Here is a 23,800-nt window from a genome sequence, read left to right as displayed (position 1 = left end):
CTCTCTCTCTCTCATGTGTTCACTAGATTACATGTGCTCTCTCTCTCATGTGTTCACTAGATTACATGTGCTCTCTCTCTCTCATGTGTTCACTAGATTACATGTGCTCTCTCTCTCTCATTTGTTCACTAGATAACATGTGCTCTCTCTCTCATGTGTTCACTAGATTACATGTGCTCTCTCTCTCTCATGTGTTCACTAGATTACATGTGCTCCCTCTTATGTGTTCATTAGATTACATGTGCTCTCTCTCTCATGTGTTCACTAGATTACATGTGCTCTCTCTCTCTCATGTGTTCACTAGATTACATGTGCTCCCTCTTATTTGTTCACTAGATTACATGTGCTCTCTCTCTCATGTGTTCACTAGATTACATGTGCTCTCTCTCTCGTGTGTTCACTAGATTACATGTGCTCCCTCTTATGTGTTCACTAGATTACATGTGCTCTCTCTCTCATGTGTTCACTAGATTACATGTGCTCTCTCTCTCATCTGTTTACTAGATTACATGTGCTCTCTCATTTGTTCACTAGATTACATGTGCTCTCACATAGTTGTGCTCTAGACCATAAATATTCTTTATTATCAGTGTGCTGGGCCATAATGTCTACACCTGTGGTACATTTACACCTTGGGGTACCTTAGTCATATTCTCAGGATACTTCCAACTGTTAAATGAAACTGTGGGACATATCACCAATTAGCCGCCATGTTCGGATGCACATCCTATCTGCGCATTTTTCTTGGTAATACGGCACCGCAACATTTCTCTTTGTAACTCTATGGGTGGCATAGGGAAATCCGTGAAGTTGCGGTAACGTGGAGTGACTTCACGCCCGTCCTGGAGGCACTCTGCACACAAGTGAATATGCCCCTAAGAACTATACTTTAATGTAATAAGAGTGAATAAAACATATTTAAAACAAATAAGATTTTTTTTTTTAAACATTCAAATACAGTGAAAACCTCTTATGATCATTTCACTTCCTTGAGTTTGAAGAACATACCCATTAATGGGTCATTTATAGGTTAATAGGGAGGTGGAGATGATTCCTCTTACACCTTGTGTGGTATTCCTGCTCCCAACGCTGGTTCTGTGTAGACATGGACAATACTTCACATAAATAATATTGCGACTCTGGCCAAATGAAAATCGCCCTAGTTTTGCCCATGAAGTAGATGTTGATTTACCAGAATAATCTTTTACGGGTCACAGTAACGCCACATGTTTAAAATTGTAGCCTTCTTCAACACCATTGTTTATCCATCTACCTAATGAGGCTTTACTTGCGGTCCTCATGTTACTTCTATTCGTATTCCCAGATAATGTATCTGTCAGTTCTGAATTATTTTGTTTTGTCAAGATAAGTCCACATTGCTCAACGTACAAAGAAGGGTCTTTCCTTTGCTCCCCGTCTAATGAGTGTGGGAAGAAAGACGGCAGAGAGGTTTCTTGATTGTTGTTACTTTTAAGCACTGACTTTTGGAAGACACAAAAGCCTAGATAGAAGACAGACGTGGAGTTTAAGTGCATGTAGCTTTAAGCTATTTTCAAATCAATTATGAAGAAATTAAAATAATTGGGAGATGGGAAGATCTGTAGAAGATATAATAGAATGTGAATTTTTTCCATAGTGTATTATAGACCTTAGTTATCCCTGGTTTTCTAAAAGAGAGAAGTGCATCCCTCACCTCGGATGACAAACCCTTTGATGATAATGTTATCATTCAGCCATTCAGCTTTCATAGTATCAGTCTAAATATGTTTAAGTCTAGACTTAGACGTGCTCCTTAGAAGTTTTATTTGCTGAATCGGATCATTTCTCAGTGGAAGGTTCCAAAATATATATTTGGAAAGGCCTATGGGGTTCCAAGGCGTTCCATGGCCAATATTTAGTGGTGTCTACATTCTTCAACAGCTTTGCTGTCATAGGAAGTTGAGGAAAGACATATACTAATGGTAGATGACATATCAATGTCATTGCATCCAGGACTTCTGACTCCTCTTCCCCATCTGTGAATTTTGTCTTGTTGCCGTCACGGTTATTACAGAGCCGACCCATCTCTTCACAATTTTATTAAATATATCCCAATTGAGTTCCCAATATCTCGATGATGAGAATCTCCTGCTTAATTTGGCAGATTTCATATTGTTTCTTGATTACACCTATATGGGGGGGATATGGGGTATTTTCTTGTTGCATTCTTGTGTTTAATTCCTTGAAGTTTGATGACTTTCGTATGTGTCTGTGTGACCCCCAGCCTATACCTGAGATATGGTCAGTGTTAGATGTTCTGGATCCCATTACTGCTTATCTTGATTTAATCCTTTCTCCTGATTGTCATAGAATAAATGTATGAGATTAGATTGTACATAATTCTTCTAAAAAAAAATCTTGTTCCAGAATCTCAATGTCTATGAAGTCTTGTATCACGAGTCTTAATGCTGCATTTTTCTACCTGTTGACATAAATCTTGGTTTTGGAAATTACATTAATTTAAAGGCGTAACCCTCTCTTGTGCCCAAAATTTGGAGGTTGCATTTTCCTAGATTGCTAAGAATTCTTTCAAACGCCTTCCCACCTTTATATTGTGACTTCTGTGGGCATCAGCATGTTTGTAGGGATGTGTAAGACTTTTCCCTACCTCTAGTCCCTTCCCATCTGCTTCTCGTATTAGCTGTCGCAATTCTAGCGGATATAGCGGATTCTCTTTTCAACAACCTGTATTAGCGCTGGCAGTAACAGAGGTGCGGATTCTAATGGACTCCCGGGTTTTCACCAGGGGCCCCTGCAAGGATACTTGGGCTTCGCTGTTGGTGGGTTCGCACCTCCCAGCCCTCTGTCCTGGTTGGCGTATCCGAGACTGGACCGATGGACCGCCAAGTCGGATAGCAGGAAGGAGTGTCAGAACAAGCAGAGTTAGCAACAATTAGGAGCATAAGCAGTGCCAAATAATAGGCAGAAGAGAGCTCAGGAACAATCTGGTCAGAAATCACAGGAATCAGCCACAAGATGCACAGGAATACCGGCGAACAGGTATAGAGCCTAATACTCTGTTCAGAACTGTGCACAGAGCAGATTTAAATAGTCTGAGCAGATTGAATTGGGTGATGTCTAATGTCAGCAGTCACATGACCACAAGCTCCAAAATTTTAAAGGGTTGCATGGCCCCGTGCTGTACATAATGGAGGCGGCACTGAGAGCGCAGGGGAGAACTAAGGGAGCGCGCCGGATGTCGGATCTGGTGCCTGATATCAGCTCTAGGTTCTCCTCTCTCTGTATATGACCTAGAAGACTTTATCTGGAGACCTCCACAAATTCCCTCAATAATCATCTTGACCTAGGTGCACCTTTAAAGTGAAGATGGTTTTGCCCATTTTATCATTGAGACTCTTCAGGGTCTTATTTAATTCTGTTCCAAAATGTTTCCATGGTTTTAAAGAATATTAGGTGCAAGTTATATTTCTAGAAGAGGCGTCTCTAGCCAGTCCTTAATTCATTGTGCCCGTCTTCCAGCAGTGAATAGAAACAAACATTCCTAACAAAGCCAAAGTTTATCCAATGGAAATCACAGAGCAAATCTGCTGCCCATTTAAGTGAAGACAAAGTCATATCCCCATTGACCTATCCTAATTCTGAGCGCTCTATCTCCTGGACTCGTAGCCAAAAAGGTTTTAGAAGGTGCTATGACCAAAGTGTACAGGATTCTTAAAACACAATCTGTTCTTCTGTCAAGGGGATCTTTCAATCTTGTATTATGATCTGAGGGGTACACTGTATTTTTGGATAGTTTTGCCATGTTTATCTTTAGAGGTTATTCCCACCTATGAATCTCTTTCTGGTCTGTGTTATATATCACTTTGAATCTCTTCTCCAAACTGGAAGACTTCAGCCTTTCTCGTAAGGAAATAGAACCGGCTATTTGGACTTCAGAAACAACTTTAAAGCTTTTCTTATACTTTAAATCAATTGAGAACATTGTATTAGATATTATTCAATATGGAAAAGAAAACTATCTTCTGACACAGCCTCACCGAAGAATATCACGTAGATCCCGGTGTTACATACATGATTCCCAGTGCGTTCTATGATTTATGTCATTGATTTTTATATTCTCTCTGATTTATATTAAAGATTCTTAGTGTACTTTATAATATATACCCTCTATTCTAAGTATTCTATCTTTTCTATGTTCTAGATCAGACTTGGCTCTCCAGCTGTTGTGAAACTACAAGCCCCAGCATACTTTGCCAGTAGATAGTCAACCGCTAGCATGCTAGGACTTGTAGTTTCACAACACCTGGAGAGCACAGGTTGATGAGGTCTGCTCTAGATTCCTACTGTTCTCTCTGATTTATATCACAAATCACCAGTGTTCTTTTTGATTTATGGAACTGATTCCTAGTATTCTCTCTGATTTATCTACAAGATCCGTGGTCTTCACTCTGATTTACGTAATAGATTCCTAGGGACTCATTTAAAGTTGAACAAACATCTGTCTTTTTGTGTAAGACACAGGTGTCTGTAGTGTATGTGCAATGTAATTTGTATTTTGTGCTGGTATTTAATTACATTTTATATTGACAATGAGACTTTGGCATTTATTAATAAATAAAGACAATATTCTCTCTTGCGTGTATATGACACTTCATTACATGTGTATATTGTGTATAAATAGGGAACAGCGTTAGCATTTACTGCTAACACTGACAAGCTGCATCTATGCGCTATTACTGCGCCATCGCTGGAACACAATCTTGTTGTCCTCATGTTTGTCTGACGCAAACACCACTTTTATTGAGCTGGAAGCATGTTGAAATCTGCCTGTCTGAACTTAATTCATGCATTCATCATCTCCCACATCGACTATTGCAATTCCCTCCTTACTGGTCTTCCAAAAGTCAGACTTGAACCCCTACAATCTATTTTGCACGCAGTGGCTAGATTGATTTTCCTTGCAAACCGTTCTTCCTCTGCTGAGCCACTCTGTCAGTCTCTACATTGGTTGTCTGTATTTCAACGAATCCAATATAAAATTCTTCTACTAACATACAAGGTCATCAACAAAATTGCACCAACACACATCTCCTCACTTGTCTCAAAATATCTCCCAACTCGACACCTCCGTTCTGCACAAGATCTGCGTCTCTCTTCCACTCTCATCACATCCTCCCATTCCCGGTTACAGGATTTTTTTCGGGCTGCACCCAATTTGTGGAATTCCCTTCCTCGCACAGTAAGACTTTCTTCTAGTCTCCAAACCTTCAAGCGTTCTCTGAAAACCCTCCTCTTCAGACAAGCTTATAATATTCCTTAACCACCCTCTTAACCTCCCTAGGTCCTTATTACCACCCTCTACACAGCTAACACAAGACAACAACCCTCTGACCAACATTGCTACACACACAGCCGCAGTGAGTCCCTTGGATAACAGACGCACCCCTCACACACTTACAAACACCTTTTATTTAATATGTAATTAACGCAAAGGCTATAAAGCATCATTTACAATTCAATAACTCAGCTAATACATCGGTCATTCAAAGTGTGTAAATGATAAGCAGTTATATTTATCCAAGTTATTGAGTGTGTTGTGGCCTTTCAAAGAAATATGTCATTACGTACAGTACAACTTCTAAGTTATTCTCCATCATAACAAAAATTTCTTTTAGGTTTATTGCCTCTGTAAAGTCAAATCTAGAAGCACTCGTTGATGCTTATTTTGTGTCAAATGTCTATATTTCTCTGCAGTTATATAATAAAATGTTAATCTTGGAAATTAAACATATAAATGCTTTAATGTTTTTGTTTATTATATATTATTTTTATTAACATTTTATTACATTGGAGATCTTAACATCTTGGTGCTATCAGGCCAGTACTAAATAATAACTCACAAATCAAATTTATTTTTGCAATAGATACATTTTAACTTTAGTTTAATGAGAAAACAGAGGGTTTGGGTGAATATCGGAGCATATTGTGGTATTAATATATTTGTCCCCTCTACAGGCTGCGGTATCGCTATGCTGATTATATCTGTGTTAATCGCCATATACTACAACATCATCATGTGTTACACCCTCTTCTATCTCTTTGCCTCGCTTGTGTCCGTCTTACCGTGGGCTTCTTGCACTAATCCGTGGAACACACCGGATTGTAAAGATAAAGACAGATTGTTGCTGGGTAAGTGCTATACTGGCCTGTAGTTTTGTGTCTGTGTTTCTGGACAAAAGGAAAGAGTCTTAGGGGTAAATGTATCAAGCTGAGAGTTTTCCCGCGGGTTTGAAACACCAATCAGATTCTAGCTATCATTTATTTAGTACATTCTACAAAATGACAGCTAGAATCTGATTGGTTGCTACAGGCAACATCTCCACTTTTCAAACCCGGTGGGAAACTCTCAGCTTGATACATTTACTCCTTAGAATTAGTGTTACAAAGTAACACTGACTCAAGGACTCAACCGAACACCTGGATTTTTGACTTACTAAATTTCTTTTGGTTCACCGATAAATGTATCACTCCTATAATACTTTTGTCTTTTTTGACACAAAAGTATTCAACATCACATAGATGCTACAACGCAATATAGTCTTGTCTAGTGTTACTCACAATTTGGTTAGAATTTTTCCTCTATTCACAAAGGGATTTTTATTCTACAGCCGGTCCTGCTCGGGTTAATCGTGCTGTCTGGCATTAGTGCCTAGTAACAGAATTAATGTACAACTTGGCCCCACAAGTTGGTCTAATTGGTCTGAATCCAACTGTTTCAAAGTGTTCTCAAGTTTCCTTAGGACACCTCCCCCCCCTTCCCCGTAGTAAAAGGGGGCAGTTGCCCCTCATGATTTCTGTTGGGTGGGCTAAGACTGTGTTTTGCCCCCCCATGAACTTCTACACAGAAGCCTCCATGCTACTTTCTGAAGTCGTGGTATCTGTTCTAGACTTGTGAAACTTTTTAAAATGATAGATTGTCTTATTATAACTACCAAATGTTCTTCAGTATAGATTGTCTTAGTATAGATTTGATACAGATTGATTGATTTGTTTATTTAAAAAAAACTCTCAGTCTAATATTCATAAACATTTAATAAATAACCTGTATTGATGATGAACAACTATTCACTTTACGTTTACCCTGAATTTCGTGCAGTGCGTCCAGTAACAAACATGAGATAAAGCAATTTAAATGTATAACACAGATCATAACCAGTGAGGCGGTGACTATAGATTTAAAAATGCTCCCAATCAATTGAGATTAGTCTGTCAATGAGACCTGAATAAAAAAGAGGTCAACGACTATGAAAAATGAAAATTTTTAAGATAAGCAATTTATATTATCTATCCTTCTAACAGCTATTCTACTCATTAGTAGTTAATATTAATAATAATAATATTTGTTTAATAATTTATAAATACATTTTTGGCCCACCCCTGAAACACTGACAAAAATCAACATAGGATTGTGAGTCTTTGTATATCTTTAGTCACTGTTACAACTGTTGTAAAATGAGATACCAAACGCAAAAAAAAGGGGGCTCCAAGCTAAGGGGCTCCAAAGTAGGGTTGTGAGATAGTTTATTTAGGGTATGTGTAACATTTTAGCTGGATATACCACACAGGAGTTATATTGAATTTACAACTTGGTACCTAAGACTGGAGGAATACATCTGAGTAACATTGTTGATTTGGAACCCCAACTACCTACAATAAGGACTTTAATTAAACTTCCTCCTTAAGGACACATTGGTCTTATTCCCTCATAATAACTCAATGTTTTTAATCCACATTTTATATATGAGCTGTATGAACTGTTGTATAAATTGAGAGATACATATGCTCATACATGTGACTGATATATTAGAGTGGGTATATACCTTGTGCTCTATAGACTGCTGATGATTGGATTGTCTATTGTTCCTATTAGCAGTAGAGACACTTACAATTCTTTTATTCTGTGCAGCACAGACCTTCAGATGAGTTTATTTTAAAGGAAAATTCTATTTGACTGAATGAACTGAGATTACACTCACACCTACTCCTAGCTCCACACTGTGGCTATTATTATAACAGTGAGCACTCACCCTTACCTGAGTGTGCGGCATCAATTATCCTCCACTCACACAATAACATAACCGTAACTGATCAGAGTTATATATATATATGAGTATATGTCTTGCAAATACATCTTTGACTCTGCTTGAAGCCGCTTCGGGGTCCCCCTCATAATCATATAAGACAAGATCCTTCATGACACATAAACTACATCATTTTACTTAGATATTTTACAGCTATTTCAGGCCATGTCATTATATACTTACAATAAGTTTGTTAGAATAGTTTTAGAAATGTTGTCTCATACTGTATCTGAACCCACTCTCCCCAATCCTTCCCCTTCTTCACTCCTCCAGTTTTAAACAAAAACAAAAAACCAATGGAGAAACACTATCTAACTTAGTGCTACAATGTTAACATTGGCTATGATAGAAAGCTGTCAGAACACACAGTGCATCGCAGCAGACCGGTCAGAGTGCCCATGCGCTGACCCTTGTCCACCTCTGAAAGTACCTATTGTGAGCGCCAGAACTGGACCATTGGAGCAATAGAAGAAGGTGGCCTAGTCTGATGGATCACGTTTTCTTTTACATCACGTGGACGCCCGGGTGTGTGTTGTTTACCTGGGGAAGAGATGGCACCAGGATGCACTATGGGAAGAAGGCAACCTAGCGGAGGCAGTGTGATGCTCTAGGCAATGTTCTTCTGGGAAACCTTAGGTCATAACATTCATGTAGATGTTACTTTGACACGTTCCACCTACCTAAACATTGCTGGAGACCAAGCACACCCCTTCATGGCAGCGGTATTCCCTGATGGCAGTGGCCTCTTTCAGCAGGATAATGCGCCCTGTCACACTGCAAAAATTGTTCATTAATTGTTTGAGGAACATGACAAAGAGTTCAAGGTATTCAGCTTGACTCTCTTTGTACCGGCTGGTTCTGTATAATTGGGGAACCCTTGTTCTCCACATTCAACTCAGTGAACTGTGCCTGAGACAGCCATATCTGGGGATTGGAGAGCTACTAGCTGAATAGCAGAAAGGAGTAATATAACTCTGTCCAGGTTTGAATACACAGACACTAGTAGAGGCTCTGGTTTGATTTTGCAGGTAAACTTCCTTTTAGTATCTGGGTTGTTGCACTAGTCTCTGATGATATTGAGAAGCTAGGCTCATTGATGGCATTGAGAAGCTAGGCTCATTGATGGCATTGAGAAGCTAGGCTCATTGATGGCATTGAGAAGCTAGGCTCATTGATGACATTGAGAAGCTAGGCTCATTGATGGCATTGAGAAGCTAGGCTCATTGATGGCATTGAGAAGCTAGGCTCATTGATGGCATTGAGAAGCTAGGCTCATTAATGGCATTGAGAAGCTAGGCTCATTGATGGCATTGAGAAAAGTCTCTGCACTAACATAACAAACACACAGGTTTGGTGGGCTAGTAGCTTGGTGCTCTACTGACAGCAATGGAAGAGTTCTTGGTTTGAGCTCTAAGGCAGGTTTCATTTTTAGGCATTTGAATGTTGCACCAGGCTGGTTGATAACATTGAGAAAAATATCCAGAAACACTAATGGCAAAAGCTATCTTAGTTGTCTACAAGCCCAGTACTCACCTGGCGATGATGGAGATGTCTAGAAGTCAGATACTCATGTGGTTGTGATAGTGACGCTTGTTACTTGAATCCCTCAGTGTGTTCCCTTTTACTACCATGAATGTTGCACCCGAGTGGTTTGTGACATTGCAAAAAGTACGTGAGCTGGTCCAGCAAGCCAACACCAAGGATGGTAGAGTCCCAGGTCTGAATATGCAGACAGGTATCATTTTAGTACTTAGGATATTGCACATGCTTAGTGACATTTAGAAAAATCTTACCTCCTAATGATATTGTGCTGGGTCACTGGACCAGTACCCATGTGCTCTACTAACAGAGATGTTGAAATCCTGATTTATGTTCCTCCAAACAGCATTCTGTTAGTACCTTGGATGTGTCCAAAGCTGGTTGTTGCTATTGAGCAAACAAGTTGGCTCTGTAGATTTGTGTCCAGTTTCTTTCTTCACAGCTAATGGTGGAGTCTCTGGTTTGAATCCCGAGACAGACTTCTTTTAACTACCTTGCCTTATGTACCAGGTTGAATTATGATTCTAAGGAAAAACCGTTACATAAGCTTAAGCTGGCGCAGAGGACTAGAAACCTGGTTCTCTGCTTGTAGAGATGATTGAGGTCTTAGTTCAAATCCACAAACCGCTGTAGTTTTTGTACCTTGGATTTTACACTTGGCTTGTTGAAGACATTGGGAAAAGTCTCCCCACATTTGCTTACACCATATGTTGGCTCAGATGACTAGTAGCCAGGTGCTCTTCTGTCTATAGATCCCTGAGGTCCTTGTTCAGATCCCCCTTAGTACATTGGTTGGTGCACCTGGCTGTTTTATGACATTGAGAATAGTCTTCTGACTTACCTGAAGGATGGTCTGTCTTTATTCACGGTGAGGGCATAAGTTAGTGGGCAAGCAGTAAAGTGCTCAGTTGACTGTAGAGTTCCTGGTTGGAATCTTTTAATAAGGAGAAAAGGTTAGACTAATGACAATTGGAGGTCCAAGTAATAAACGGGAGATTGCGTGTTGCAACATTAAATGTGCTAAAAATGAAGCCACTCAGAAGATTCACAGCAAGGTTTCTACTATGACTTCCTATAGACAATCTCACTACAAGTCCGCAGAGCTAACTTACACTTTTCACAATTTCTTCAATCAACCTGCTGCAACATTCAATGTGCTTAATAAGAAACCAGACAGGGCATTCAAACCAGAGCCACCTCTATCACTGCAAGTAAAGAACCTGGTTATTAGCCCACTGGGCCATTTCCATCTTTGAACAAAGAAGGGCTGATTTTGATTTGGGAGATTATTCTGTCTGATTATTTGGTGAAACCGACAAGTACTGATATAGGCTGCAGACTCATATATGTGCATCATACCTCATATATCATTTTATCAGCACCTTAGTCGTTGCTCCAGGCTGGTTGATGACATTAAGCATAGTCACTCGCAATGTTAAGTGAACCTGCTAGCTCAGTAGACTAGTGTCTGGGTTCTCTGTTGTTGACTAATGATGGAGTCTCTGGTTTGAACCCCCAGACAGGCTTCTTTTTACTACTTTGCATGATGCATCATGATGAATTATGACAGTAAGAAACGTCTTACATTTAGTGCATAGCCTAAGCTAGCTCAGTGGACTAGTAGCCTGTTTCTCTTTTTCAAGAGATTATTGAGTTCCTAGTTCAAATCCTCCAACAGCTCTAACTTTTGCACTTTGGATTTCACATGTGGCTTGTTAAAGACAAAAGAAAGAGAAAAGCCTCTCTGCTTGTTTACACCATACGTTGGCTCAGATGGCTAGTAGCCAGGTGCACTCCTGCCAAATAGATGGTTGAGGTCTGGGTTCAAATCCTCCTTAATACATTGGTTGAAGACATGAGAAAAGTCTTCTGACTAACCTGAAGGACGGTCTGTCTTTATTCACATTGATGACATAAGTCACTGCGTGAGCAGTAAAGTGCTGAATTGACAGTAGAGTTCCTGGAATCTGTCAGTAATGGGAAAAGTGAAGACACTAGAAAAGTGAAGACACTAGAAAAGTGAAGACACTAGAAAAGTGAAGACACTAGAAAAGTGAAGACACTAGAAAAGTGAAGACACTAGAAAAGTGAAGACACTAGAAAAGTGAAGACACTAGAAAAGTGAAGACACTAGAAAAGTGAAGATTGGAGGTAGAAGTGAAAAAGAGGAGATAGAATAATTTAAAGATCCTTTTGGGTGTTACACTTTTAGCTAGTCACAAACACCCAATGTTTTTTCAAGAACATTAGTATTTAGCTGAAACAAAGGACCACATTATAACTGCCAGGAGAGAACCCAATTACCAGCCCACTGAGCAGGATGATGACAGGGAGAGAAAGGTCATCAAACCTGTCTGGGGATTTGAACCAGGATCTCCAACATCAATGGTCTGCAATCTGGCTACTAGTCAACTGCGCCACCCAAGCCAGTACAAGATCCTAAGCAGCAGTGAGAACTTTATCAATGTCATCAAGGGGCCTGGAGCAAAATCAAAGCAGGTGTAAATGTTACCTGGTTGGGGATTCAAACCAGGGAATCCCTATATACTGTAAACAGATCTCCTATCTACTGGGCCACCAAGCTAGAATGTATAATGAGCCTTTTCTCATGGACTTCATCAAGCCTGTTGCACCATCCAATTAAGTAAAATGATACCAGACAGAGGATTCAAACCACAGACTCTTCTATCACTGCACATAAAGAACCTGGTTACTAGCCTGCTGAGCCATTCCTTTCCTTATGCAAATCTTGAGACTTTTCTCATTGTCTTTAATCAGCCTACTGCAACATTCAGTTTAATAAAATGACACCAGACAGGGGAATCAAACCAGAGCCACCTCTATCACTCTAAGTAAAGAACCTGGGTGCTACCCTGCAAACCTGCTAGCTCAGTAGACTGGTGTTTGGGTTCTCTGTTGTTGACTAATGGGGGAGTCTCTGGTTTGATCCCCCAGACAGGCTTCTTCTAACTACTTTCCATGATGCATTATGATGCATTATGATGAATTATGATGAATTATGACAGTAAGAAACGTAGTGCATTTAGTGCATTTAGTGCATTTAGTGCATTTAGTGCATTTAGTGCATAGCCTAAGCTAGCTCAGTGGACTAGTAGCCTGTTTCTCTTTTGCAAGAGATTATTGAGTTCCTAGTTCAAATCCTCCAACAGCTCTAACTTTTGCACTTTGGATTTCACACGTGGCTTGTTAAAGACAAAAGAAAGAGAAAAGCCTTTCTGCTTGTTTACACCATACGTTGGCTCAGATGGCTAGTAGCCAGGTGCACTCCTGCCAAATAGATGGTTGAGGTCTGGGTTCAAATCCTCCTTAATACATTGGTTGAAGACATGAGAAAAGTCTTCTGACTAACCTGAAGGACGGTCTGTCTTTATTCACATTGAGGACATAAGTCACTGCGTGAGCAGTAAAGTGCTGAATTGACAGTAGAGTTCCTGGAATCTGTCAGTAATGGGAAAAGTGAAGACACTAGAAAAGTGAAGATAGAATAATTTAAAGATCCTTTTGGGTGTTACACTTTTAGCTAGTCACAAACACCCAATGTTTTTTAAAGAACGCTAGTATTTAGCTGAAACAAAGGACCACATTATAAATGCCAGGAGAGAACCCAATTACCAGCCCACTGAGCAGGATGATGACAGGGAGAGAAAGGTCATCAAACCTGTCTGGGGATTTGAACCAGGATCTCCAACATCAATGGTCTGCAATCTGGCTACTAGTCAACTGCGCCACCCAAGCCAGTACAAGATCCTAAGCAGCAGTGAGAACTTTATCAATGTCATCAAGGGGCCTGGAGCAAAATCAAAGAAGGTGTAAATGTTACTTGGTTGGGGATTTGAACTAGGATATGCTCTATACACGGTAAACAGATCTCCTATCTACTGAGCCACCAACCTAGAACATTTTGTTATAGATAATTGAGAGCCTTTTCTCATGGACTTCATCAAGCCTGTTGCAACATTCAATTTACTAAAATGCAATCAGACAGGGGATTCAAACCACAGGCTCCTCTATTACTGCAAGTAAAGAACCTGGTTTCTAGCCTGCTGAGCCATTTCTTCCTTTAAATGACATGTAAGACTTTTCTCACTGTCTTCATTCAGCCTGCTGCAACAATCGGATTGTTAAAATTAAACCAGAAAGTGGAATCGAACCACAGACTATTCTATCACTGCACATAAAGAACCTGGTTACCAGCCTGCTGAGCCATTTCTTCCTTTAAGCAAAGCCACTGATTTTTCTCACTGTCTTTGACCAGTAACTTTGTATCAGGAATGGGCTATGTTTATGAACTGCGAGTCCCAGCAAACTCAATAAACCTCTGTTTGACCATCAATGCAGAGAGTTTCTCTGACTGCAAAAGTCTTTGGTATCTGATTATCGTATATTTCTACATAGGTACCTTTAGAGCTTTCAAACAATGGTGTCAAATCTTTCTGCTCTGTGGTGGGGTTTGTACATATCAAGGACTATAGGAAGGTGACAAGTGATATGTGGAGTGATGATGATGATGATTTAGGTGCGGCTCATCTCTCCAACAGACAAATTGCGGCTGTGGGCAGTTTGTGGTAGTGGTTAAAGAGAGACCTTTAGGGCCTCCTCACATTTGGTGCAGTTAGTGAAAGAGATAAATATTTAAGTTAGGTACAATGAAGTTATAACTAAATTAGATACAAATCTCAAAATACCTACCTGTGTGATGAATGTCAGTTATTACTCTATAAGATAGACACATAGGGCCTGATTCATTAAGGATTGCAAATGCCAATACGTGCCGTATTTTGTGTAAAATCGCTCTGCTCATATGCCAGAGAGTGCAGCAATGTCCAATTCATCTTCGAGCACAACGGACCCTACTACAGACTACAATTTCAGAGGCGGATCGGGGAGGGAAATGGGGGTATAAACGTATTCAATGTACAGTAAGGGTGCACCAAGCAGGAGCGCACGCAGCAGCGTCCGATTCAAGCTCTGGGCATCTCTCAGGGACGTGTTTTTCAGTCGTATCACCTGCTCCAGTTAAAGGTCAGGTGTAAGTGCTGATTACTAGTGATGACGGCTGTGTATACAGCTAGAACATGTGTTTGTATCAGGAGCAACTGTAACAATGTATTTTCTATACAGTAGACATTAATAACATCCTAATATATGTATATTATGGAGAGAAAAAAAGGTATTTATTTTTTAATGTTTTGTCATTAATAACTCTAACAGGTGATATTATTTTTTTTTCCATCTGTGTGTGGCTTTATACTTCAGACTTTATATCCTGCAGTATATTGTCTGTTAGACCCGTACTCCTCAACAGCTGCACTCATATGTTCTAACCTACCTGTCATCCAGTGTAATCCCTAACCTACCTGTCACCTATCCTAACCTACCAATCACCTATCATAACCTACCTGTCACCTATCCTAACCTACCAATCACCTATCATAACCTACCTGTCACCTATCCTAACCTACCAATCACCTATCCTAACCTACCAATCACCTATCCTAACCTACCAATCACCTATCCTAACCTACCAGTCACCTATCCTAACCTACCATTCACCTATCCTAACCTACCAGTCACCTATCCTAACCTACCATTCACCTATCCTAACCTACCAGTCACCTGTCCTAACCTACCAGTCACCTGTCCTAACCTACCAGTCACCTGTCCTAACCTACCAATCACCTGTCCTAACCTACCAGTCACCTATCCTAACCTACCAATCACCTATCCTAACCTACCAGTCACCTATCCTAACCTACCAGTCACCTATTCTAACTTGGCACCCACCTGTTTTTATCATGCATTCCATCTTTTATAACCTACTGTTTATCTAGTGTAACCCGAACATACCATTAAACTGTTTCAAATTACCATACAACTAGTGTAAACTTAATCTAATATTCATGTATCGAAACCTACCAATGTTCTAACTTTTATCTACCACTTATCTCTCCTAAACTAACTATCCTTTAGTGTGACCCTAAGCTGCCTCTCACCTGTTCTAACCTACCTGTCATCCAGTGTAATCATAACCTACCACTCACCTACCCTAACCTACCAATCACCTATCCTAACCTACCTGTCACCCAGTGTTATCCTAACCTACCAGTCACCTATCCTAACCTACCAGTGACCTATTCTAACCTACCCTTCATTTGGAGTAAGCCTAACCAACTACTTATTTATCATAACCCACCTTTCATCTGAAATAATCCTATCCTATCACTTACACTATATAAAAGATAAAATTAGAACAGGTAAGACTAGTTTATCACTCAATTCATCAAAAACCCAGTCTTGCTCCTAAGGTCAGCGCACCCCTTTAAATGACAACCTACCTGCAAGGGTCTAAAGTCCCCCATCCCTCATTAACACCCTCTCCGTGCACACTCCCTCCCATTGATCTCCGATCGACCAATGACCACCCCCCCTCTGATCACCACTTCCCACTCACGTATCCAAGATTTCTCCCGGGCTTCCCCGTCCACCGGAACGACCTCCCTCGTTCTATCTGACTCTCCCATTGTCTGTCAGTTTCCAACCGGCACTTAAAACTCATCTGTTCTTAAAAGCCTATTAACCTTCCGCCTAAACACCTCGGTGTGCTTTACTAACTCTCCTCCCTCATCCTCCCTCCCTCATATGAGCTCCTCTTGCCCTCGATCCCCTCTACAGACTCCCTTGTGCCCGTTGTCTGTTTGCCCTCTCCATGAGCTCTCACGAGCAGGGTCCTCTTCCCTACAATAAGTTTGTTATTATAACACTTTGTGGAAGCACACACACGCCCCCCTGTGGACAGAATGTATAATACACGGTCTTGGAGGTACAGTCCACGGTCGTCAGATATAAGAAATCAGTAATTATCTGTTCTCTGAGAACCACAGTCCATCATATACTTATTTAATAACAAATCAGGTTAACCTAAAATAATCAGCCAGTTTGACAAACACAATCTAGAAAATATAATGCCTTCTTCCCTTATATATGATTTATTAAATGGTGATACATTGCTACATAGACATTACGGGAATATAACTAATGCAATTTTTTTATTGTTTCAATATTGGTGACAGTTTTTGGGACTTGGGTAAATCTTGGCAGTAACTTACATTGTTGTATATTATGTGAATTCAGCAGGTTTTAGAGGTTCGTATATCACTTGTATTTGTGAGATGCTGAAATATTCTGAAATAATCTGTAGTTCTCTATGACCTTGAGATCGGAGTCCTTGGTTGGTCTTCAGCCTCTCTGCAAACTATCTCATAATTCATCACTGGAGTGCGGAGAACTCTCAGGCACAAAACTTAATTTGCAGCTTCCAGACAATGGTTCGGAGTTTGGCTTTGTATGTAAATAACAGTAAAATACTACCTGCTAGCAGCGGGAAATACAGATGTGCCATCTGTTATCAGAGCTCGGGACTTAACGTTTTCCAAATTAATATTTTTTCTTGTAATTGGTGCACAATGTATAATATTGTCTACTAAATTCTCCACAGTAACGGTCATTTGCGAAAGTGTAAAACTTGTTTTCTGACATCACGCACATATTATGGTGCAAATACAAACCTCTTTATCAGGGAAGGGCATGTATTTAATGCACAAAAGGGCAGCACCTGCGGGGGTGCAATATTTAGCATTTCTGATGGGATTAGCTGGGTGGATCGGAGCGTTTGTTAGATACACACATGCACAAAGTTTATGTTTTGTGGGACGAGGTTATTTAGGTGTCAGGAAGAGGTTAATGGTGAACTGCGGCACAGAGGGTGGAGCTCAGAGACCGCAGAGTAGATTTACTAAAACTTTTTAAAAGGAAAACTGCAGGTGTTGCTCATAGCAGCTAATCAGATTCCAGCTATCATTTATCTAATACATTCTAGAAAATGATAGCTAGAATCCGATTGGTTGGTCTGGGCAATGCCTCCTTTTTAAGTAAATCTACCACCAGATATAAGCCCCCTTGCAGAGCCGGGAATGTCCCTGTGTCGGGAAGTGGATGCTCTGCAGATGGGATGCTCTGCAGTAGAGGTGCAGAAATATTAGCGCATCCAACAGAACTGATATTGTGGATTTGTGAAGAACAAATCCTCTGATGAAACAGGTACCAGAGCTTCTGTGGAGATCTGAGCACAAGGCCAAACAAAAATCTGGAGACTGGGACACAAGCTCTTGGTCATTAAGTTTCAAGACAAAGTCTGAAAATATTGTCAAAGCTCATGTTATAGCAGGATCCAGATGTTCAGTGATGGCTAGCAGGGTGTGTTTAGTGGATCTAAAATAACTCAAATAAAATGTAATTTCATAGTGTTAATCTCTGTCTCACCGTGTATTTCCTCTCTACAGATTCCTGTCTCATTGGAGAACAACCAAAAATTCAAATCAAGAACAGCACATTTTGTATGACTGCCTATCCCAACTTGACAATGGTTAATTACACCACCCAAGCCAACAAGACTTTTGTCAGCGGAAGTGAGGAATACTTCAAGTAAGACATGACTCAGCACTCAGAGCTGGCATGTAATATACTTATAATCTACAGCACAGGAAATCTTATTCCTTACAATAATAGAGTTGTATATATGTTCCTGGTATTCTTTATTAAAGGGATAAATGTCACTTCACACATAGATTTAACATACCTAGAGGAATAATTTTGCAAATAGAAGGCCTTTTATTTGTTAAGATGGTTAGATACATTCTTCAGCAGAATGTAGCTAACAGTACCTGCTGGTAAAAAGATTTGTCTTCCGATGAAGGGAGAATTATCTGCTCGATGTTAGCGATTTTTAAAAACCCAGCAGAAATATAATTACTAACAAGGTGACATAAAAAAATATACAAGACAGTTGTGTTCGGTCAGACTGCAACAAGAGCTTTCTGTAATACTATCTATAACATGAAACAGAGATGATCTATAATATATATTTATAATGCTTGCTATTTATACTGTATGTATTTGTAGATTATGTTTATACATACAGGGACAAACGCAGGATTTGTAGAGGGGGGTTTCCACACCACCCCGCCAGTGGGCGTGACCAGCATGCATGGGGGCATAGCTAGAATTTTAGACAGTGCTTGGCTGCTCTCCAACTCTTCCTATCCCCATAATATACATGGGCAATGCTTCGTGGAGTACTGTTAAGTGCACGCAGCTCTCCCTTTTCAAGCAGAGAAGTGTGAAGCGGGAGCAGGGTCCAGCCACCTCAATTATACAGTGCCCCAGGCTTAGAGGGGGGTTTCCAGGCATTAGTAAACCCCCCCCCCCCTCGGTTTGCCTATGACATAGAACAGGGGTATTTGGGTACAACTCAAACTTAGACCCCCACCCACCAATACAGAGTTTGACCTGTTAAGCGCCTACTAATGTATTCTGTAGTAATGGTGACTTCGTTACTCTCCGATAATAACAATATATTTTTTTGCTTCAATAAAATGTTATTAAAGAATTTTTACATGTAAAAATGCAATTACATCTCAGCAAAGACAAGGAGGGAAGCATGGGCGAGAGCAAGGGGTTAAAGAAGGTGAACAAGACACAAGATAGAGAGTGAAGATGGATCCGCAGGTAGAGGAGTTAATTGATCTGTTATCTTAGGTACAACATGCTGAAGATTTCCGCTGGCATCGAGTATCCGGGCGAGATCCGATGGCCGCTGGTCTTGTGCCTGTTCCTGGCCTGGGTGATCGTCTACGCGTCTCTCGCCAAAGGGATCAAGACATCGGGAAAGGTAGGAGGAAGACTTATACTGCACGGTGGAGTCCGAAACTAAAATCAGAATCAGTTCTCAACTCTCATGACACAATGTAACCAATCCAGGTTTAATTATGATATACGAGTGAATCGCGATTATTTTTTCATTATATTGAAATAACTCAACCGCGCTGTAACTTTATAGAGTTGAATATTTGGAGAGATTGACGATTGTTGCCCATTTTACTGTATTTATCATCATACGATAAAAAGTAACCATTTTGTCAAACATGGGAGGTTCAATGTTTTCTATAATTTGCTCAAAATCTAAATTAATTAAAAGCGTCTAATGAGAAGTCCACCGCAAGTGGAGACGTTAATAATTAACAGTTCAGTGCAACCCTGTACAATGGGTTTTTCCTACCAAGTTCTACTACAATTTTGTTTTCCTAAGACCAAATGCATATTTCCACCCACCTCGCTCCTCAGTTAGTGCATTTGAACCTAGATTTCACCCGGGGGGATAGGTTTGAAGAGTAAGGGGACTCGTGTGTGGATGAGCAAGAGTTAGCAGAGGAAAGAGGACGATTTAGGGAAACAGGTTTGCTAGTAAGTATGTATGCCCCATTTTCACATTTAGGGGGTGCTCCCAAGTTTAGCAGGTGGCAGAATGGTTTTTTTTACCACTGCAAGAATACATGGTTTACAGAGAAGACCGAAATTGGGCATCAACGTCTACTTTTTAATGGGACGCCCTTGTCAACAACCAAATTTAATAATGGAAAGATCATTTATAGACGCCAATCATATAAACTTTAAAAGGTAGAGATGTGGGACTTGAAATGAAGACTTCTCCAATGTCCCTTTTCTCTCATGACTAAGTCACTGCATGAATGAGGCTCTAACAAGTGATATTTTAATAGACTATGCAAAAGTTTTAATGAATTGAGGGACGTTTTCATTTGTTCCCGCATCGATATTCCTATCTCTAAATGGTCACCTAGAGTTACTTCCCAAATGCAGAAAGTAGACCTACACCTGTGTGCAAGAGGTAAAACTAAAACTATTGTGCATCGTTCTATGTAGTGGTCAGTGAATAACTAATAATGTCAGATTTATTATTGTTGGAAAAATGATGTTCACGTTAACAACAGAAATTTTGGGGCATACAGAACAGAAACTGCTTCCACGTTAGTTGAACCCATCATCAAGCCGCTTCAGGGCGCCAACTTGCAAAGTCCCGCTACCAATCATTTTCCATGCTGGGAGATTGTAAACGTAAAGTTTTGGCAGCCTGAAACGGATTGATAACAGCAAGAGTCACGGCTGATGGTAAATGGACCTGCCGCACATCCAGCCAGCCTTGATGGTATGCTCGTCTTGGGTACATCCACACAGAGTGTTGAATACGTTGCTTTAATTCCTGTGTTAACATGACCTGTTACTGTCCAGGAGTGGATAAAGTGTTTTCGGTGTGTTACTCTGCAGAGATTAACTTTGAACATTTTTCAGGTTCTCTCCCGGCTGCTTGTGGAGCGATCTCATATTAGTTGCTGGAATGTTCGCTACACAGCATGGTTAGTCTGAAAGGAAGGTGGTCCTCGTATCCCCCCCAACAGATCCCCAGCCAAAGCTCTCACACATACAACACACTACGTTTCTACGTGGAGTTTATGAGTCGTGTACATTCATAGAACCTGGAGATTGATGGGAAACTTTTTAATGACTTAACTTGGTTACATTATATTTTTAATGGAACCCAAACTCCAGCCTTATATTCCCACCTAGTTTCAGACTGTGCCTATTTTTCTTGGTGGCTCATCTACTAAATACAATATATGCATAGAAAAACACCAGGAGACAAGGTCATTTAAATAAACTGCAATACAGATCTAGAACACATCAAATTGTCTTCAAACACCGGGTAATAAGGTAAGGAAACACGTCGCATCTCATCACCTGTGTTTCCCAAAGCATAAAGTTGAAATTCCCTCCAATACCATTTGCTGCCAGCAGGTGGCACTTTGAGAAAATCGTACTGTGCATGTCAGATGAATGAAACGTATGCAATACAGGGGTCCTAATCTTGTTAATTACCCCATCCCTCACAGTTGAGCAGGATCGGTAAATATCCCCAGCACTTTTCGATTGCCCCGACTGCTGGGAATGTTGACAGGGTATGTCCCGCTCACCACAGAGCAGCTGCCACTGTGTGCGGCAGTGCAAGGGTGTTTTTGGGGTAATGAAGGGGACTGTGGGTAGCCTAGCACTTCAGAGGGGCTAGGCAAGCTCCCTTGCGATACAACCACACCCCCTCATGATGAAGCCACACACCCCACTATGAGGTGGTCACGCCCATGTCCCCATTCCAAAAATCATTGTAATTGTTGGTAGGAATGATTTAACCGTTACCCATACGGTTAGCAATGGTGCTGCAGGTAAAACGTTTTAATTATCGAGGGGTTTAATGTTACCATTAAAAAATTTCAGGTGAAGAAATCATACTGCGCGGGTGATACAATGGCAGCTGATCCGCCCAGCGTTAAAAGACAATTTGATGCTTGTTAAAGCGGTACACACGAATCACAGAAGAGTTATCATACAACCAACACCACATCTTGGCACAGTTACACATACAGGCCAGCAGAGGGCAGTCATCATGATCCACATTCATCTATGTTTCCTAACCGGGTCTCAAGGAAGTTTTTTTTGGCTATTGATGTCTCTTTCCATGTCCTGTGCCGTAACACCGTGCCTCCTGTGTTACTCCGCTTTGTGCATATAGTTGCTGTGAATTTCTGTGATTGTTGTAATGTCTATTCTATTCCAGGTGCTCCCACAGGTTGTAAAGCGCAGCCGCTATCCCTCCCACTGTATTCAGCACTCAGGCCTGCGGTGTCCAATGCATTAACGCGATAATTATATTCACACGGCCGCCACCACCTCTCCAGACCACGCAGCCGTCACCCTGACACTATAACGTATATCTGTTGTGGGTATTGTAAGATTTATAAAAAATGATTCATTAAAAATCGTTGGAGGATAAAAAGCTACAAGAAGTCTTTAACGTACCACAAAAATATGTCGCACCATTGCGCCTATTACTGCACAGTGCATATGTACGGTCACGTGGCTCTAACACATTTTCATGTATCAGCAAATGCTTTCTGCAACATGCTTTCAGATGTGTTATTATTATCATTTATTTGTTGGGCACCACAAGGTTTCCGCAGCGCCGCACATAGTACGAACAGTAGACCATACAGGGTGAAACATTACAGAACAGTAAACACAAAGTACCAATACTTCAGAAACTCCGGGCAAACATATGGAGTAAATAGGGAGCAGAAGAGTCGGTATGGAGACAGGAGGGGAGAGGGGCCCTGCTCATACGAGCTTACAACCTAAGGGAAGGTGAACAAAACAGGCACGGAGGGAGGCAGTGATGCGAGGGAGATAAATGGACTAGTTGAGAGGGGGAGAACAGCAGAGTAGATGTGATGGGTTAAGTAGATGGTTGGTAGGCTTTCAGGAACAGGTGAGTTTTAAGTGGCCATTTGAAGGAGCACAGATTGGGAGCGAGACGGATGAAGCGAAGGAGGTCATTCCAGTGAAGGGGGGCAGCTGGGGAGAAGTCTTGGAATCTGGAGTGGGAAGAGGTAATCAGAGTGGAGGAGAGGCGACGGTTTTTTGCCGAGCGCAGGGAGCGGGCAGGAGTGTGAATGGTGAGGAGATTAGAGATATAAGGGGCAGTAGACTGGGAGAGAGCTTTGTAAGTGGTAGTAAGGAGTTTAAAGAGGATTCTGTAGGGGAAAGGGAGCCAGTGTAAGGCCTGGTAGAGAGGGGAGGCAGAGGAGGAGCGGCGTGAGAGAAAGAGGAGTCTAGCAGCTGCATTAAGTACAGATTGGGGGGAGGCAAGATGGGAGAGGGGGAGGCCAGTGAGGAGAAGGTTGCAGTAGTCAAGGCGGGAGATGATGAGTGCGTGGATGATAGTTTTGGTGGCGTCTAGTAAGTAAGTATTGCTTACTATGACATTTACGCCACCCTTGCGTTAATTTGAGCTGTTCCTTTTTTACTCCTAAAATACTTTTTTTGGCATGAACGCAATTTGTGTTTAACTTAACATGAGCCCCTAAATCAACAAACCCTTCAAGTATGCCCAAACGTCACCTCTCCATCTTATTCGAGTATCTAGTAGTTCAAAAGGAAATTGCGTATTTGCACAAACCGTGTTTGAAAATGAACCCCATCTTCACTAATCATGCATCTACTGGTGTCTGAGAAAGATATCGAGAAAGATATCTGAGGATTTAAATGATCTTTGGAGATTAAAAATTGAACTGACATCTTGTTGGAGCAACCTCAAAAGTCAAATTATAACTCTTGGCCTCAAATTTTAAAAAACATGG

General features: G+C 40.9%; 1 protein-coding gene across 1 annotated transcript in view; it reads left to right on the top strand.

Moving 5' to 3' along the window:
- The window catches only part of SLC6A5 (solute carrier family 6 member 5), a 72,007-nt gene that overhangs the window by 22,993 nt on the left and 25,214 nt on the right, over positions 1–23,800 (top strand). Inside the window, exons 5-7 of the mRNA XM_075188427.1 lie at positions 6,016–6,189; positions 18,041–18,182; positions 19,296–19,428. Of these exons, the coding sequence (XP_075044528.1) occupies positions 6,016–6,189; positions 18,041–18,182; positions 19,296–19,428 (449 nt within the window). The remainder of the gene's footprint in view (positions 1–6,015; positions 6,190–18,040; positions 18,183–19,295; positions 19,429–23,800) is intronic.

This window comes from Mixophyes fleayi, chromosome 10 (assembly GCF_038048845.1).
Source record: "Mixophyes fleayi isolate aMixFle1 chromosome 10, aMixFle1.hap1, whole genome shotgun sequence".
Classification (NCBI taxonomy): domain Eukaryota; kingdom Metazoa; phylum Chordata; class Amphibia; order Anura; family Limnodynastidae; genus Mixophyes; species Mixophyes fleayi.
Note: the sequence above shows the minus strand (reverse complement) of the source record. Positions and strands in the feature narration are given on the sequence as shown.